The sequence below is a fragment of the Puma concolor genome, chromosome D1 (genome assembly GCF_028749965.1).
Source record: "Puma concolor isolate L17-30 chromosome D1, mPumCon1.1.hap2, whole genome shotgun sequence".
Lineage (NCBI taxonomy): Eukaryota > Metazoa > Chordata > Mammalia > Carnivora > Felidae > Puma > Puma concolor.
This window is the reverse complement of record NC_141676.1, coordinates 116,048,847-116,067,298: the sequence shown is the minus strand read 5'-3', so window position 1 is coordinate 116,067,298 and position 18,452 is coordinate 116,048,847. Positions and strand designations below refer to the sequence as shown.

Genomic DNA, 18,452 nt, shown 5'->3' with positions numbered 1-18,452 from the left:
CAGAATGAGAGCAAGATGTTAAGGTGATATGAAAATTCTTACAATGGCACAAATTTAAATCTAGATTCTTGTGAATTTGGTCACAAACACAAATGGCGTAAGTGCCGCGTCAAGTGCTGAGGCTGTAGATGGCATGTGTATGGCGTGAATTCACACGACTCCGTGGTTGGCTTTCATTTTTTCCAAGCTAGTGGACATTTAAGAATAGGGGATTTGTACACGGTATTGAAATGCTTTGGAACGAATGTCACATCCTCCCTTCCTGTGAAATGACAGCTCTCATGTCACCTCAGTCAGGTCTTAAGCGAGGGGCTCCCCTTTCTCTGTTGGGACGCACGCACGGTGCTTGGTGGCTGTGCTTTCCGGAGTGGGGGGGGTGCGTGCCGGTTCCGCAGATCACCACGAGAGAGATTGGCCGGATCTGCCCCCCTGTGCTACCAAGGTCATCTCTTCAGGAGAGTTTTGAGCCTGGAGACGGTGAGCAAGAAGAATTGTGAGGGTAGGTATTTAAATACATTCGAGAATGTTCACTGTAACAGAACAGCAAGGGGCTTCCAGCTCAGCAGGGCGCACACAGTGGTCACTGCATGTCTCTCCTGAAGCACTTTCCTGGGTCGGTCATGCTAAATGCAACTTGACTTACATTTTTGTCCTTAATCATTTAAGCAAGAACTTTTTCGTTTTTGCTTTTTAAAAAAGAATTCTCCTCCTTCAAATATTCGAGTCTAGCTTTGTGTTCTGGTCTGTTTCTAATCAGACCACCTCCTTAAAACTCTCATTTTCTTTAGACTCTCCAGACCCGTTTTCTGTATCACTTTTCAGTGGTTCACTGAACTGACTGATCTTTTAAAATTCTCTCCAAGTCTGAGATTGGATGAAATCCTATTTTTTGCATTCAGTCTAATTTAGTTTAGCAAAATGATCAGTTTACTTCTGTTTTCATAAGTTCTTTTTCAAAATATGAGGTTGAAGTGATGGGGATTCCATTGCTACACTGGATACCCGTGGTTTGTAATTGGCCAAATTTCTTAATATGTATCATTGAGAAATCACTGATTTGCCAGTTAAATGGTACACCGGGAGAGGGTTCTAGAGACCTGATATACTAGATTCTTTTTTATTTTTAAATGTTTGTTTATTTTTGAGAAAGAGAGAGAGAGAGAGAGAGAACAGAGGGAGACAGAGAACCCCAAGGAGGCTCCACAGTGACAGCGCAGAGCCTGACATGGGGCTCCAACTCGTGAACTGTGAGATCATGACCTGAGCTGAAACCAAGAGTCGGACCAACTGAGCCACCCAGGTTCCCCAACTTAACTAGATTTTATGAAGTAGATTAATTCATACCCTTTAAGTGTCCACCTAATTGGCATATAAATGACAGTGAACTTTGTAAAAGGAATTTGATAAGTGAGGAAAAGAAGACTAAAAGGAGATTGGAGCCATTCAGTAAGATAATATTCCTATTTCATTTTACGTAAAAATCTATAATAACGTGTACCTATATAAAAGTATGTAGAAGCCCTACTCTCTTACATTACTCTAGATGATGGGCGCCCAGCGGCTCAGACAGTGAAGCAGGTGACTCTTGGTCTCGGGGTCAGGAGTTTGAGCCCCACTTTGGGCATAGAGATTACTTTAAAAACATTACTTGAGATGATTGCCCTTGAGAAATTCTGTCAAGTTTATAGCATGCAAACAGCCTTTTGTGCATGCTTGTGATCTGTGTAAAATTGGTCTCCATATGGAGAGTTTGTGGGACGTTAGTGACTTTTATGATAGACAACGTGATACTTCCTTAACCAGCTTTATTTATGTGAAGATATTAAATGTTGAGTAGTAGCTCGTTAACTATAACCGGTAAGATTGTGGAATCTTAAAGTAATGGTAAAGTCAAGGACAAGTATACCGTGTGACGATCCACAGATAACTGAATGCCAGAGGCTGGTGACTGTTTAGAATCATTAAAAATCATCAGCCTTGATTTAAATTAAGCAATAATCCAGTTATCTGCTTTTTAAAAATGTACCTTTGGTACCCATGCAGAGCCAGATGTCCTATTTTACAGGTACATTTTAAAGAATTCATTGTCTGTATGTTTTAAAGTGAGGCATTTATTTGACTAATGTCCAGATCTACCAGTGCAGCTCTTTGAGATTTCCCTGCTATGAAAACCTGCATGGAACTCCTAGGAAATGCCTCGAGGTGGGTGGAGAAAATGGCCTCCTGATCACCAGAGATGATACGTGTTAGAGGAATGTGCTGACCCCCTTCTTGGCAGTGGGGGAGACTGTTTGGAAGCAGGCGGAGAGAGGCACATGGAGCTGCCATCACGTTTGCTGGCCTCATGCAGTCTCTGTCGGGGCCTCCTAACCCGTGGGGAAAAGAGGGTTACCAAGAAAAATGACAGGCAGAGAGTGGATGTGATGAGGTAAAAGGACCAGTAAAGCGTAGATCGGTGTAAGGTTTTTAACTTCAAAAAGCAAAAGGCGTGGAGCCAAGTGGCAGAGCTGACCGGAGCTTTAGGAGCCACTAATTCCTGCTTCCTGCTTCCTGCTTCCCGCTTCCTGACTGTAGCTCATCAGCTTTGAATCCTGCTTTTCACCTTCTGAGTGAACGGAGGGATGGAGAATAAGGGCTAAAGTCCAGCGGACGTGGATTTGCATCCCGGCGCTGTCACTTACTGCTTGCGCCATCTTGGATGGGCTGCAGGAGCGACCAGTGTCTTCACCTGGAAAATGGGAATAGCAGTTAACATTGAACTCACAGTAGGCTTGCTGTGAAGATTAACACAGTCCACGTAACGTGGTTGTGCATCGTTAAAAATTACTCAGGATACATCGCGCTTGGTATCTGTCAGGTGTATAACAGGTAAGTAAGTGTGATCTGATCTGATATTTTACATCTTAAGCAGTTGATAGTAACAGGTAGCCACTCTCCCTTTAAAATAATATATACACACACACACAAATATATATATATATACACACAAATATATATATATATTTGTAAGTTTATTAGAGAGAGTGAGAGTGAGAGAGAGAGAGAGAGCGCACACATGCACAAGCGGGGATGGGCAGAGGGAGGAGGAGAGAGAAGTCCAAGCAGCCTCTGAGCTGTCAGCACAGAACCCGACGTGGGGCTCTAACCCACAAACCTTGAGATCATGACCTGAGCTGAAGTCAGATGTTTAACTGACTGAGTCACTCAGGCACCCTTAAAATAATTTTTTATGCTCAAATACAGGTCATTGGCTCTCATCCCAGTCATGCGTTATTTTCTGGCTTTTAGATTCTTACACATTTCTCTAGTATAGATGGTAGACTGTTAAATAAGGTTTTCTTCTTTTACAGAGTGAAATTTTTTTTGATTCTTCTGAAAGGTCTTGACGGTTATAAGATGGAAATTATTTGTTAACCTGAAGTGATTATATATGGACTGAGAGTATACTAAAATATATCAAACAATTAAACAGCAACAAAGCCCAAAGACAGAGCAGTGGATGGCGTAAATGACAGAGACTGTGTTTCACTCATTACTCTCAACCTCCTATCCCAGATTATCATTATTTAAACCAAAATTGCTTTTTTTTTTCCATTTGGAAATGTAGGTAAATTAGGGAAAGATGGCCACAGGATAAGAGAATAGTAAAAAGCAAAAAAACATAATAATCCAAGACCAATATAACTAATTCTCTGGAAACTTGGGGTTTTTTTCTGTACATAGTTTATGTCTTGATTGATTTGATAATGAAGTTCCTAGAAAATGGTAATATGGAAGCAGCCATTTTTTTGCTTTAAAAATATGGGCCTGTCTAGTTCATATTATTCAAAGTCGCAAGTAAACAATATATGGGAACTATGAAGATAAAAGTATTTGTGAAATAGAAAAACTAACTCGGGGCGGCTGGGTGACTCAGTCGCTTGAGCGCCTGACTCTTGATTTTGGCTGAGGTCATGATCTCATGGTTAGTGGGTTCGAGCCCCACATCGGGCTCTGCGCTGACAGCACGGAGCCTGCTTGGGATTCTGTCTCTTCTCCCGTCTCTGCCTTTCCCCTGCTTAGGCACACGTGTGCTCTCTCTCAAATAAATAAACGTTAAAAAAAAACAAGAATAGTTAATTCAGTGTGAACGTCCAACCAGGTTGCAAGTGACAATAGCTTGCAGTTATCACGTGTCTTGTAGTTTGTCCTTCTGAAGTCTTGTTAGACCCAGTGACGTACTACATAGGGCACTTCTCAATCTTGGTGGCTTTGGGACTTTGCTCTCAATGGAGTGTGCCACTGGTGTCGAGTCAGCTAATGGCCTCTGTCGTGCTCTGATGGGGAAAGCTAAACTATTTTCTAAATAATGTTAAAACTCAGAATTAACCTGGACAAGGCAGCAACATTTGGCAAATGGAACAATAGATATTGGCTGATAAATCGTCTTTCTTTATGTTGAGTCTCAAATAAGCACCCTGTGTAGGAATCTCCCAGTCCCCAAATACAGAAGCAAAACTGTGAGGTCGCTTGTTCTGGAATTGAGGTATGTGTTTATATATTAATGTGCTGCCCTATACAATCTGTAGCATTTTCAAAGTATCCATTTCTTCATTCCTTTATTGGAGACAACCCAGCTAATCATGTTGAAAGGTAGATCTATAGAGTTTCTTCATTTTTCAATAGCTTGAGGATCAGAAGTTTTTATAATGCCTCTGTTTTAGATAAAGGAATTCCTTCCTGTCTTCTTTGCTTCATGTTAGAGGTTCTCTTTGTGCAGTGATTAGAGAATATACAGAAACTCAAGGCTGTTGAGTTCCCTTGACCTGGTCTTAGGGCACAAATAACAGATATTTTTAAAATTCTACTAGGAGTTTTTGAAGTAATCGTTTGGGAAAGTGAAGCTCATTTGAATTCTGGAAGTTACTAAGATTTTAGTGTAAATACTGAGCCTAATGTTCTGTTATTTTACCCAACAGACTAACTTGTAGAGTAAGAGGATATTGTTTGTTAAAGAACATACAGGAAAAAGTTGGCATGTGAGTGTCTTTGCTGCCAGCTTCTCTGTGACATGAGTTGTTGGATATTGGTGCTTACAGATAGAAGCGGCCATGTTCAACTTTGTTTTCAGTGATTATTTGTAGAATTTTGGAAACGTTGCTTGGCTTTGGAGTAGAGAGACTGAGAAAGAGATTCAGTTATTTACATTTAACAAAAAAATAAATGCCTGTTTTATTTCTTCTCCTGACAAGTGTTGGAATATTATTTTTGTCTTTCCCACTGATTTCTAAATACTTCTGGTTACTCTTTTGCCACAGTAATTTTATGACTCATAAGAGGAATATTTGTGTGAAAGATTAAAATGCTAATTCTTTAAAAATGATATCCATAAACTACCATATATAGGCAGCATCAGTGAAATAAAAAGAATCCTGCAACAATAAAGAGTTTTCCAAAATATTTATTCTTTTAATCAGTAAGATAAGGAGGTGGCAAAACTTCAATTAGGTTAAAGTTGGGGGTTTTTTTTCAACTTTTTTTTTTTTTTTTTAATGTAGACTCCACACTGGGTGTGGCTTGAACTCCTAACCCTGAGATTGTGAGTTGAGCTGAGATCAAGAGTTAGATGCTTCACCAGCTGAGCCACCCAGGCGCCCTTCATTGCATCTTTGAGACCCAGGTTTATTTCCTGATCAACCTGACTCTTTGCATTGTGTATGAATTTTAGTAAAGTAAATATATTACTGGAACAAAATCGTACAACTGTTCCAGGAAAGAGTAGGGAACTGACTTTTTTAAAAAGTACCTACCCTACTTTAGGTCAAGTTCTTCTTGTAAACCTCTCCCGTTGAATGGAGTGTTCATCTCCCACTCTGTGGATAAGGAAAGGAAGTTTCAAGCAGAGTAAGGAACTTGCACAAGGTTAGAAGGTTAATACAGGATCCAGCAGGGTTGACTGTAGGTCCATCTGAATCTCGAACCCTTTTATGCTTCTCTCTAAACTAGGCTGTCTTTCTAGAGTGTTAATATAGAGCTGAAATCATACTTAATTGCATTTTTATGCGTCAAGGGTGTTTTGTTTTTGTTTTTTTACTAACCAACCGAATTGCACTGTTGCTGTGTTGGTGATGTTTGAGCTAATGGTAGGTCGTTCTATAAGAGTTTAGTGAACACAGGTGAGCCTTATTAGTTTTTTGTGTTATGAATGAGTGGTTCTTAATTTGTGGCGGGAGGGGGGACCGGCTGGGGGCGTGTTAAAATCAGACGGTGACCCAGTAGGTCTGGACCTGAGGCTCCACGTTTCTAACACGTTTGCAAGTAGTGTCCATGCTGCCGGTTCATGGGCTGCACAGAACAGAGGCTCTAGAATGGTGAATTTGAGACCACGGAAGTATTATTAAGGTCTACTTTGTTACTTCGGTGTTCATATTATTCCTACTTTCTGTTGGAATAAAAGCTATACAAGTGATAGATAGGAATCCATCAGTTCATATGAGAGCTTATTTAATATAAAAATTCTGTAAAAATGGTACCAACTTTTTTTAATGTTTGCTTATTTATTTAGAGAGAGAGAGCGCGAGCGTGCATGAGTGGGGTAGGGGCAGAGTGAGGAGGAGGGAGAGGGAGTTCCAAGCAGGCTCCACACCGTCAGCACAGAGCCTGATATGGGGCTCAAACCCATGAACTGTGAGATCATGACCTGAGCTGAGATCAAGAGTTGGATGTTTCACCAAGTGAGCCACTCAGGCACCCCAGTGGTACCAACTTTTAAAAAACCTATGATTTATAAAAGCACAGACTAAAGATCCGAGAGATTGTGACTTGATCAAGACCAATCAATTATTCTTTCCACAGGTAGGTTTTTAATCATTTTCGCTCAACAGACTTTGGTTGTGTAGTGTGGCTGTGCTCAGCTGTGGGGATACCAAGACGAAGAAATCAGGGTGTTTGTTTAAGACTCAGGGCCTGATGGGGGAGGCGGGGGTGGGGGGGTAGGCGAGTGAGTGGTGCACTGCGTGCAGGTGAGCAGCCTGGCTTTGGGCCTGGTAGTGTCTGTAGTCGTTGGGCACGAGAATCTTCCAGCGGCCTGTAGGAGCACATCCGAACTTGAAGGAGAAAAAGAAACGGCTCGTCACCACCCTTGCGTTTACTTTTGTGAAACAGATTTTAATCGGTATATTTCTAGTCTTTTTAGCTTCTAGGCCTGTACCCAAAAATGATAGTTCTGACCGCGTGACCTAGGGCTGTGTGCTTTAAGTCCACTGTTGCTGTAGATACCAGAAGGGAAATCCTATTTCTTTTACCAAAACTTGATTTTATAAGCTGTTTTCCTCAACCAATACATTTATAAATACTTGTCCCACATTTAGATTATTGAAGGCACACAAAAAGTTAGTGACAATAATACTTAATGATTGTACATGACAGTTTTTTTGAGTGTGTCCACCTAAGAATCTTTCTCGTGTGGACAAGATTTTATCAGGGATTGTCTAGGGTTTAGAAGACCAGGTATAGGGATTTCAGACGCCTATGTCTATGGAAGACTCCTTTGGATACAGAACTGCTGAAGAGTTAGGGGTGAATATATTTCAGTTCCCACATATTCTGAAAACCTCAAGTCTGCAGAGCAGAGTGTTGCACACTAGGCCTAGTGCTAGTTTCTAATAAATGTTGCCATGTTTTTTCTTATCCACCTTGCAGAATTGAGCACACTTGCTTATAGAAACAAAACAAAACTCTTTTTCTGTGTTCTGGGGCAGAATGATGTATCTTCCCATGCCACTGACTGGCCTCTAGCTAAACTCAGTGTAAAAGAGTAAATACAAGACAGTGTGCAGTATAAACCTCCAAGAAATCTAAACGAGTGCAATTTCTTTTTTTTTTTTTTTAAGTTTGTTTATTTGAGAGAGACAGAGACTGTGCAAGTGGCAGAGGGGCAGAGAGAGAGGGGGACAGAGACTCCCGAATAGGCTCCGTGCTGCGCCACCACACGGGTGAAGGCCAGCTGGGAGGCTGCCGCTGAAGTACCACCCCATCCCGGAGATGTGAAAGTCTGCGTGCCAGTTTGGTTTCAGGGGCGAGTGCAGCTGGTGGTACTTTAAAGTAGAATCCAGGGGCGCCTGGGTGGCTCAGTCGGTCCAGCGTCTGACTTCGGCTCAGGTCACGATCTCACGGTTTGTGAGTTCGAGTCCCGGATCGGGCTCTGTGCAGACAGCCCGGAGCCTGCAGCCTGCTTTGGATTCTGTGTCTCCCTCCCTCTATGCCCCTCCCCCACTTGTGTGCTGTCTCCCTTTATCTCTTTCTCTTTCTCAAAAATAAACATTAAAAAAAAAAATTTTTTTTTTAAGCAGAAGCCACTCAGAATATGGGAACATGTTTTGTAAAGTGTGTCGTGTCCACTTGGTGGAGAAGAGAGAGAGGCTGGCGCCTCGGGTGAAGCGCGAAAGGTGTGGGAGCCGTCGTGCACATGGCACTGGCGCCTGCAGAAGAAAGCGTGTGACCGGTGCTGGCGGGCACGCATCCTGGGCGGCCTGTCTGTGCCATTGTGTCCTCATCTGTAAGGTGGGGGAAATGATAGTTCCTGTACTGTGGGGCTGGTAAAGGAGTTAACACGCACTTGCAAAGAGCGTCAAATGCCCCCACGTAAAGTAAGAGTTTGTGAGCTGTCCTAAGTGCCAGCTTAGGACCAGAATCCGGAACTCACAGAGGTCAGCAGCAGATTCCTTGTAGAGGCCATGGCGTCTTTTACAGCGGCTCCTCCTACGTTCTGAGGAAATGACTTCTTGGGAATTCTGTACTTTGAACCACTCATCAGGGTGTGTTTAGTGAACTTTCTGAGTCGTGGGTGTCGACTCTACCCCTGAATCGTGGGGCAGGCCAGTAGGACAGGTTGCTCTTCAGCTTGCAGGGTGGCTTATCCAGACTTTCTTGTTTGATAAGACATTGCAAATGGCAGTCATTACTAATGCAAAAGTGGATGTTGAGTCACCATCCGTGTTAGGACCTGGAGTGTTTTATTCCTAAAATATTGCAGGAAGTTATATTGCTGTAGCAGATAAGTTATCGTTCAGCCAGTAGTAAATCCTACCTAAAAATTTATTTTCCCCAAGGATAAGTAACTCTGATTTATGAATTATTTTAACAGTAGCCTAACACTCTTCTTCCTCTTGCTTATCCCAGTTTGGATTTCTCACCTTTAGGGTGCCCGGCTGGCTCAGTCGCGACTCTTGATTCTTGGGGTCGTGAGTTGGGTGTAGAGCTTACTTAAAAAAAAATTCTCACCCTCCTTACATCTTATTAAAATGCTGACATCTTTCTGCCTTCTTGATTAGTGCTTTATTTTTTTTTATTTCCCCTTCTTCCCCAAAAGACTTCGGTGCAGTGGTCAGGTGTGATAGGTTGAAAAGCTCCCATATCTTCCCTGTGTCTGAGGGCCTGTCTTCAGCACACGTGAACATGACTTAGCATGAAAATGTTTATTGTCCACTCAGACTCGTTTCGAGGTTCTCCCTGAGCTTGGAGAATTGGTATCACCTTGGAGCACTGGTAATTTGTGTTAGGTATTATGCGTGCAGCCCTCTCCTGGTTGGAACGATGAAAGCTGTTTGGTCAAGTCTTGACCGTCAAAACCATGCCCCACGTACCTCTGCCCTCCACCCAGTCCCACTGACTGGGACGCTCCTCCCCGGCTCATGACAGACATCAGCTCGCACCCTGTTGGACTCTCTGCTTCCTCCGAGCAGCCCATGTTGGCCCATGTGTCTAAAAGACCCTTTCCAGGGGTTTTGCATCTGTGTTGCTTTATGTCTTTTTGCTCAGTGCACTCATTAGCCAGCACTCTTCTGTCCATATCTGTCTGTCCTCCCGGCTAGAACAGAAGCTCCATGAGACAGGGATTGGTCTGCTCACAGCTGTACATCTCCAGTCCCAGAAGTGTGTCTGGATGTAGTAGGACGTTGGTAACTATCTCTGTGTCTTGGTTTAAGTCATGCTGGATAATGGAGAGGTTGAACTTACACGGAAAAAACACTGTTTCATGAGCGTAAATCAAGGATTTTAATTGAATTCCATGTTGATTAGTTTCAGACATTTATTCCCCTTTCTGAGTAGAGGGCCCTCGGCCCTCTGCTAGACAATAGAATAGAAAAATGCACTGTGTGCACAGAAACGGACACTGCTGTGTGCAGGCACTTCCCCGTCTGGCCTGGACAGAAACGCACAGCCAGTTAGAGCCAGATGACGAGTGAGGGCTCTTCATTTCCACCGGGACAGAAAAGCTTTCTCAGCCAGACATGGTGTCGGGCCAAGTCACCGGTGAGAATCCGGGGATCTCATCTACTCGTCTCACCTCCAGGATCCCCGCTCTTCAGTTCCACGTAGTTCTCACAGGCAGAAGACCTGTGAGCTGCTTCTCCTTAATAGTTGCTGGAGCCATTCAGGTTTTTCACGTGTTTACAGGAAGAGCACCACTCAGGACTTGTTTGGTCCTGGTGGACATAGCCGCTCGCGTCGCCCTCTCCCGGCAAAGGTGGTGCCTTTCCCAGCCCTGCAGCGCTTGATGGTTGGGGCTCTGAGCCGCCCACGGTACCTGCTAGTGGGCACTTGGGGTGTAGAGGTGCCGCCTGACCAGCCCTCAGAGGTTGTAAGTGTCCCCAGGCCGGCACCATCAGTGCCCTATGGGCGAACCTTCTGAACCTGGACTCCTAAGGGTGGGGCTTTCCTGGTGATTTTGATCACAGATTTAAGATCATCTGATTTAAATAAAATAAAATTTGGCTACTTACATTTGCTTCATTTCGTATGCTCCATATTGAAGAAATTTATAACACATTAAATCAGAATATAAATTGAACTCAAAGATCATTCTAAATTTATTTTGATCAATTCCTGTGGTTTTCTCTTAAGAATGTAGTTTTGTGGGAAACCCAGATTTCCCCTTGGACTCAGTACTTTACTGTGTCTTAAGGTTAGCCCAAACACATGTTTGAGTCAAACTTTTAGGAGCCTGTGTAACCAGTGACTCAGTCTGTCGCTCTTGCTCTCTGTGCTTTTCATGGTTATTCTTTTTTTTTTTTTTTTTTAATTTTTTTTTTAACGTTTATTTATTTTTGAGACAAAGAGAGACAGAGCATGAATGGGGGGAGGGTCAGAGAGAGAGGGAGACACAGAATCAGAAGCAGGCTCCAGGTTCTGAGGTGTCAGCACAGCACAGAGCCCGACGCGGGGCTCGAACTCACGGACCGCAAGATCACGACCCGAGCCGAAGTCGGACGCTCATCCGACTGAGCCACCCAGGCGCCCCTTTCATGGTTATTCAACAGTTAGCTTGTTAGTTTAGCAGAATGACTTAGAATCCTGCATTAAGGATCAAGTCACTGGATTTCTTCTAAGGACTACTTAACTAAAAATCTCTGTGTGTGCGTGCGTGCGTGTGTGTGTGTGTGTGTGCGTGTGTGTGTGTGTGCGTGTGCGTGTGTGTGTGTAGCCCAGATCTGACTATATGTCTGTGTATATTTGAAGGACAGAGGGAGAAAAAAAGAGAATCCCAAGCAGGCTCCATGCTCAGCATGGAGACCAACATGGGACCCGATCCCACAACTCTGGGGTCATGACTTGAGCCAAAACCAGGAGTCGGACGTTCAACTGACAGGGCTACCCAGCACCCCGATATATTGTTTTCTTTCATTCACATTTAAGGTTGAAGATCTGTTTCTTGTCTGTTATCTTTTTCTGCTACTAAGGATTCAGTTGTGGTACAACCCTATTTGAAGGTAATCTTTGCTCATCTGTGCCTTTGCCTTTGATTAGTACCTTTCTCGGTATCTATTTTGAACCATCTCTTTCCATGTAACATCATATTTACCCAGAATGTTAAATGAAAAATACAGATGAATATATAAAGCGTTACTTTCTTTTCTGTTTTGCACATTAGCATGCTTCTAAAATTAATTGTACAGTAATTTTTAAACATTTTTAATGTTTATTTTTGAGAGACAGAGCGCTTGCATGGGAGGGGGCAGAGAGGGGGACAGAGGATCTGAAGCGGGCTCCGTGCTGTCAGCACCGAGCCTGATGTGGGGCTCGAACTCACAAACTGCGCGATCATGACCTGAGCTGAAGACGGCCATTTAACTGACTGAGCCCAGGCGCCCCCAGTACTTGTATTTCATATGCACCTTCCTCAAGTAGAAGTAGGTGTGAGAATCGGCAGCAGTCAGTAGTTTCACTGGGACTGCTTCTCCTCTGTACCTTCGTGTCTAAAATGAGGGCCATCAGAGGTTCAGTTTTGATTGATGATGGTGCATAAGAATGGTATCAGTGAGAAGTTTCCTGAACTTAATTTTTGAAGTTTGCTGTTTTTAGTGAAATACTAAACATTTATTGATTTACATATAACAAATAATATTTACATATAATAAATATGGTAAGTACTTCATGATTTAACTTGGATATAAAGCGATAAAGTCACTATTTCCATTTTGCAAATTTAATGTATGGAAATGCATAAGTCTTGGGAAATAGGTTTTATGTCTTTGGGAAGGAGCATATTGTATGGTTTAAAAGCGGAAGCTCTCAAGTCAGAGATCTGAGTTCAGATTTTACCTTGAGCAAGTTTACGGTCGACCTTGGGTGGATGACATCTCCAAATGTCCCTGTGTTTCATCTGTGTGACCATGTCCTTACTGGCGCTGCCGTAGCTGCCCCCAGCGGTTGTGCGTTATGCTGACAAAATTGAAAAATGCCTGTGGCCCCTAAACTTGTGAAAAGGGAGAAGTGAATTCTGATGCAGGCATGCCTCATTTTAACGTGTTGTACTTCACCTGGCTTCTCACACGCTGTGTTTGTTACAGACTGAATGTTTGTGGCCACCCTGCATCAGTCAAGTCTGTCACACGTTTTCCCGGCAGCATTTGCTCACATCATGTCTCTGTCACATTTTGGCAGTTCTCATAATATTTCAGACTTTTTCATTACTATATTTGTTAACGGCAATTGGTAATCCGAGATCTTTGATGTTACTGTTAGAACCGTTTTAGGTGCTGTGAACCATGCACACGTAAGACGGTGAACATAATCAGTAAACCCTGTGTTGTGTCTGCCCCACTGACGGCAGTTCCCCCCTCGGCCTTCCTCTTCCCTGAGACACAGCAAGTAGGGACATTGGGTCCATTAGTGCCCCTACAGTGGCCTCCCAGTGTGCAAGTGAAAGGAAGAGTCACACGTCTGTCACATTAAGTCAGAAGCTGGAGATGATCGAGCCCCGTGAGGAAGGCACATGAAAGCTGAGACAGGCCAGTAGCCGGGATTCTTGTGCCAAATAGTCAGCCAAGTTGTGAGTGCAAAGAAGTTCTTGAAGGACCTGAAAAGTGCTTCTCCAGTGAACACATGAACAGGAAAGCCAAGCGGCCTCCACGCTGATCAGACCATTCCCAGTGTTCGTGTGAGCCACAGCCTAATCCAGAGCAAGGCTTTGACTCTCTTCAATTCCGTGAAGGGTGACAGACATGAGGAAGCTTCAGAAGAAAAGTCTGAAGCGAGTGGAGGTTGGTTCGTGAGGTTTAAGGAGGGAAGGAGTCGTTTCTACTTTCAAGTCTTTTATTATTTAAGAAATACATTTCACAAGGCAGTGGTTCTTCTGATTGAATCTGGGCAAAGTAAACTGAAAATCTCTGGCAAGTGTTTTTACCATTCTAGATGCCTTAAGAACAGTCGTGATTCATAGGAAGAAGTTAGAGAGCATCAGCATTAACGTGAGTTTGGAGGACATTGATTCCAGCCCTCAGGGATGACTCGCGGGGCCCAGAACTTCCGGGGAGGAAGTTGCTGCCGACGTGGCGGACACAGCAAGAGGACTTGAATCACAAGTGGAGCCTGGAGATGGACTGACCTGCAGTTTCGGGATCAAACGTACACGGGTGAAGAGTTGGTTCGAACGGACGAGCAAAGGAAGTGGTTTCTTGAGATGGAATCTACTCCTGGTGGAGACGCTGCGAAGACTGTTGGGATGACAACACAGGGTTCAGAATAGGGCACGAACTTAGTTAATATAGCAGCAGAGGGTTTGAGAGGATGGGCTCCACTTTCGAAAGAACTTCTGCTGTGGGTAAAATGCCGTCCAACAGCCTCCTGTGCTCCAGAGAAATCATTCATGAAAGGAAGAGTCAGTTGATACAGCCAACTTCATTGTTGAGAACATTTTGAGAACTTGCCATGGCCGTGCTGAGCACCCTGACCAGTCAGCAGCCCTCTGCACTGAGGCAGGACCTCCACAAGCAAAAAGGGCACAACTTGCTGAAAGCTCAGCTGATTCAGGTTACCATTTTTTTAGGTATAAATATTTTTTAATTAAGGTATGCACATTGTTACTTTTATTAGAGATAACGCTATTTCTCACTACCGTAAACGTAACTTTACATGCACCAAGAAACCAAAAAATTCACTTGGCTCACTTTATTGTAGTGGTCTGGAATGGAGCCCACGACGTCTCTGAAATATATATGAAGCATTAAAAAGAAAAAGATCTATGTGCTGTGTCAAGAAGAGATGCCAATAATATATTTAGTGAGTAAAGCCAGTATGGGACAGGTAGAGTATGACATGTGTGGGTATACATGTGTTATCAAAACACATGCATGAGGGAGAAATGCAGAACATATCACAAAACTGAAAACTGAAGTTGTTTAGTTTTTTCCCTGGTGAGTAGGACACAAAAAACTTAGGCTTTTTCTTTCCTTTTTTTTTTTTTTTTTTGTTTGTTTGTTTGTTTGTTTAATTTACTTATTTTTGAGAGAGTGAGCAGGGCAGGGGTAGAGAGAGAGGGGGGAGAGAATCCCAAGCAGGCTCCATGCTGTCCATGTGAAGCCTGACGCCCAACACCGGGTTCAAACTCACAAATCGTGAGATCAAGACCTGGGCCAAAATCCAGAGTCGGACGCTTAACCGACTGAGCCACCCAGGCGTTCCTTAGTCTTTTTCCATTCTGCCTTTCTGTAGTTGTTAACATTAAAAAAAGAGTTGTAAAAATAAATACACTTAGGAAGAAAAAGTTTGCTTTAAGGAGCACAAAGTACTGATTTTAATAACGTCATTTTTGTTTATAAACCTATTAATTGAAGCGTATGTACTACATGATTTTAAGCTCATTTACAGAAGGTTCGGAATGTTCAGAGGGAGGCCCTCCATTCTTCCTCAGGTATTTACTGTGTAGGGTCTGCCGGCCTGTGCCCTAAAGGCTGGGTGAGCAGGTCACTGGCAGGACAGACAGGTCATGGCAGCTCTGTCCCGTACATGGGAACGCAGCCTCGAAGAGAAAACTAATGTGTGTGGTCAGGGAAGGCTGATGGGAGGGGTGACATCTGAAGGAGGAAAGCCTGGTGGCTGTTCGATAGAAGACCCAGGAAATAGGGGGCGTGGTGAGAAGTTGGGCTCTGAAGGAGGCTCCCCAGTGGTGAAGAAGGAAGAGCTGCTGCCTCTGGGAGGCTGAGTTCTTAGCGATACCCCGGTGCAGACGAGGCGGAGACAGTGCAGTGGCGCCTGCCTGCCGGGTGGAGGGGACAGGGGAGGCAGGTGTGTGTCCAGGATGGTGCTCTTGGTGGAGAGCCATAACCGGTAGAAAAGGCAGAGGTACCTGCACGGGGGCAGGCTCGGGGATGGTGGCAGGGCCCGTTGGGGGAGGTGTCCGGAACCATCCTGCGACTGCTGCTGACTTGTTCCTCTCTCGGCTGCTCAGGAACTTGGAATGTCAAAAGCGATTTGCCACCGGGCCCTCTTGCCAAGAAAAGGTGGAGCCCAGCCATCGGGGTTCATTTGTGGAGGTTCTGCCTTCCCAGTAGTGGCGTCGAGCCCACCCGACAGTGACTGCCGCTGAGAAAAGCGGTTGGGTCTGTCGTGTTCACCGAGGTTACTTCCCACTCGCCACCCTGCTGGTAGACACCGGCCCTGCCAGCAAGCTGCAGCCCTGGACGCGGCTGGCACTGGGTGCCCCAAGCCGGCGGGCGGGGCACGAAGCCGACTGGCCTGTGGCTGTGGCGGGGGGGGGGGGGGGATGCACAGAGCCCCCCAGGGTCACTCGTAGGGCTGGCCGGCACCTGCCAGGGCTGGTACGTGGAGGAAAAGAGGACTCAGGCCGTGCGGGGTGGAGTGAGCTGTGCGATGTGGTAGCACGCGGAGCCCTGTCGTGGTTCGGTGTTGCCGCTGGAGTGGGGTCCGCGCCGCTGCTGCGGGGGTTCGGGGAGCGCACACGCACCATCCACTTGGAATGGCCCTCGGTTCCGCCCATCCGCACCTGTACCTCGTGGAATTCCAGCCAGCGCTCCGACTCCCGTCTCCACCTGACTCACCTCCCCGGATCCTGGGGTAGGCGCGCAGGTGGGCCCAGGGGTACCCGGAACTCACACGTCTGCCCTGGGCCCCCTCTTCCTGCTGCAGCCCTCACAGCCCAGCCGTCCTGTAGCTGCCTCCCCCCAGGAAGGTGCAGGAATCTCCCAGCTCCCTTCCCGGGAGCTGCTCCCTCTCTCCATAGCTTTCAGATGGGGGACCCTGCCCCCTTCTTCGCCCACCTCCCCCAGCCACTTCTGGGTTGCTGAAACGGCACCTTTTCCTGACACTTGTGGACTGCAGTGCCCCTCGCCGAAGAGCCTTGTAGTTATTTATTAATTAGTAGTTTGTATAAAGAAGTGGAGACGGGTCAGGAATCGGGATACAGGTTTCCTTTTCTCCTCTGAACGTATGCTCAATTCTGTGACGTTTTGTTTTTAAATATGCACTCCCCCCACCCACCCACCCCCCCCCTTGTTTTTTTGTTTCTACCAAGTAAAAACCAACGGTGATTTTTTTTTTTTCTTTCTGTATTTATAGGTCCTCTGCCTGACGGATGGGAACAAGCCATGACTCAGGATGGAGAAATCTACTATATAAACCATAAGAACAAGACCACCTCTTGGCTAGACCCGAGGCTTGACCCTCGTTTTGGTAAAGGTTCAACTCAAAACCTTTTTTAGATATTTTTGATAACTGTGTGTGTGTGTGTGTGTGTGTGTGTGTGTGTGTGAATTTGGGAACATCCCCTGAAATAAAATTGCGTTGCTTTCTAGTATTGAACAGGAGGACTGCCCAGCCAGCTTTTCCAGTCCTGCTTTTATACCTCCTTACATATGTTCACTCTGCACCTGACACATGCAGGTGTGAGTCTGCTCTGCAGCCTGGGCGCCTGGGCTGGGGGTGGGGTGGGACGGCTTGTGGCAGCTTACTGATCAGAGTCCTGCTCCTTTCACCCTTTGAGCGACGCGGTGAATGTGCGTAGAATGGTCTTTCTAACTGCAGTGCTAGTCAGGCTGCCACACTGCTCTAAGGCCTGGGATGCCGGCTTTGGTCCTGACCCAGTGTCTGCTTCTGTGCACCTGCAGCGAGGAGTGGCCTGTGCCGGAGGCTGTCTGGTTTTCTGTCCTCCACTGGGCTGGAGCTGTCACCCTGGGGAGGCGCCAGTGAAGGCATTTTCTCTGTTCTTCTCCCTCTGACTGGCTTTCTTTTTTTTTAAGGAAGGTTCCTTAGTTTTTTATTCAGGAAACAAAAAAGCAAAGCCGTATTCCCTTCTAAATCACCCTCTGCACAAAGGAACACTCCCCTCCCAAATGCACACATTCACATTCTGATAATCATATACAACCTCTTTAGTGCCTTTTTATCCCGTGTTTTTCCGCTGTTCTATTATTTCAGTGGGGTTTCTGAGACACTCTTCCAAAGCCACGGAAAACTGAATCTAAAAAGGAGCAAAGCATTGTGGTTTTGAAGTTTGCATTTTGGACTGGATACAGCTAAATGAAAACAACGTGCAGATCATCGAGTAGGTCAGACTGAGGAGTGTGGGGCTTTTGAAGCTCTGCGGGGTTGACCTAACAACAACTGTGGAGACTCTTACGGGAAGGAGGAATTAACTCTGTGAATGCCTTCAAAACACAATCCTGGGGGGAAAAGAAACTCTGCCCAGAGCTTCTTGGGTAAAATTACTTCCCTCTCAGAAACATTGTGAACGGTTTGGCTATGTCTGTATGTATACCTTCAGAAACCTCCAACATCTGGGTTCCCCCCAAGCTGACTGGTCATTGGTGGGCTAGTTGGGACCCCCTGTTCACACGAAGCCAAGGTGGATCAGAGAACAGACTGTCCTTTTGACAGATAGCCGCTTGGCTTCAATGTTAGACTTTTGAGCTTCAGAGTCTGTTTGGGTGTTAAAAAAGTAATGTGGCATGTTAATAATTTGCAACTTCAGATTTTATTTGATACTCCAGTAAGCCTTGTGGTTGAAATAGGAAACCAAGTAAGGTAGAGAATTTTAATAAATGTTGCCATTTGTATGGATTGGAGCAATAACAGCCATGTTTCCTTAAGTCATATTTAATGAAATGGATTCAGCTTGTCCACATTTTGGAGATTTTTTTTTTTAAGTGGTCTGTGGTTCCCCCCCACCCCCCCAA

General features: G+C 45.0%; 1 protein-coding gene across 8 annotated transcripts in view; it reads left to right on the top strand.

Annotated features, from left to right (window-relative positions):
* YAP1 (Yes1 associated transcriptional regulator) overlaps positions 1 to 18,452 on the top strand; it is a 111,989-nt gene that overhangs the window by 58,829 nt on the left and 34,708 nt on the right. For 4 of the 8 annotated variants that reach the window (XM_086679275.1, XM_086679279.1, XM_086679281.1 and 1 more), the window contains exon 4: positions 16,837 to 16,956. In XM_086679275.1, coding sequence (XP_086535401.1) covers positions 16,837 to 16,956 — 120 coding nt within the window. The remainder of the gene's footprint in view (positions 1 to 16,836; positions 16,957 to 18,452) is intronic. The other 4 variants (XM_086679276.1, XM_086679280.1, XM_086679282.1 and 1 more) reach the window with 1 other exon arrangement.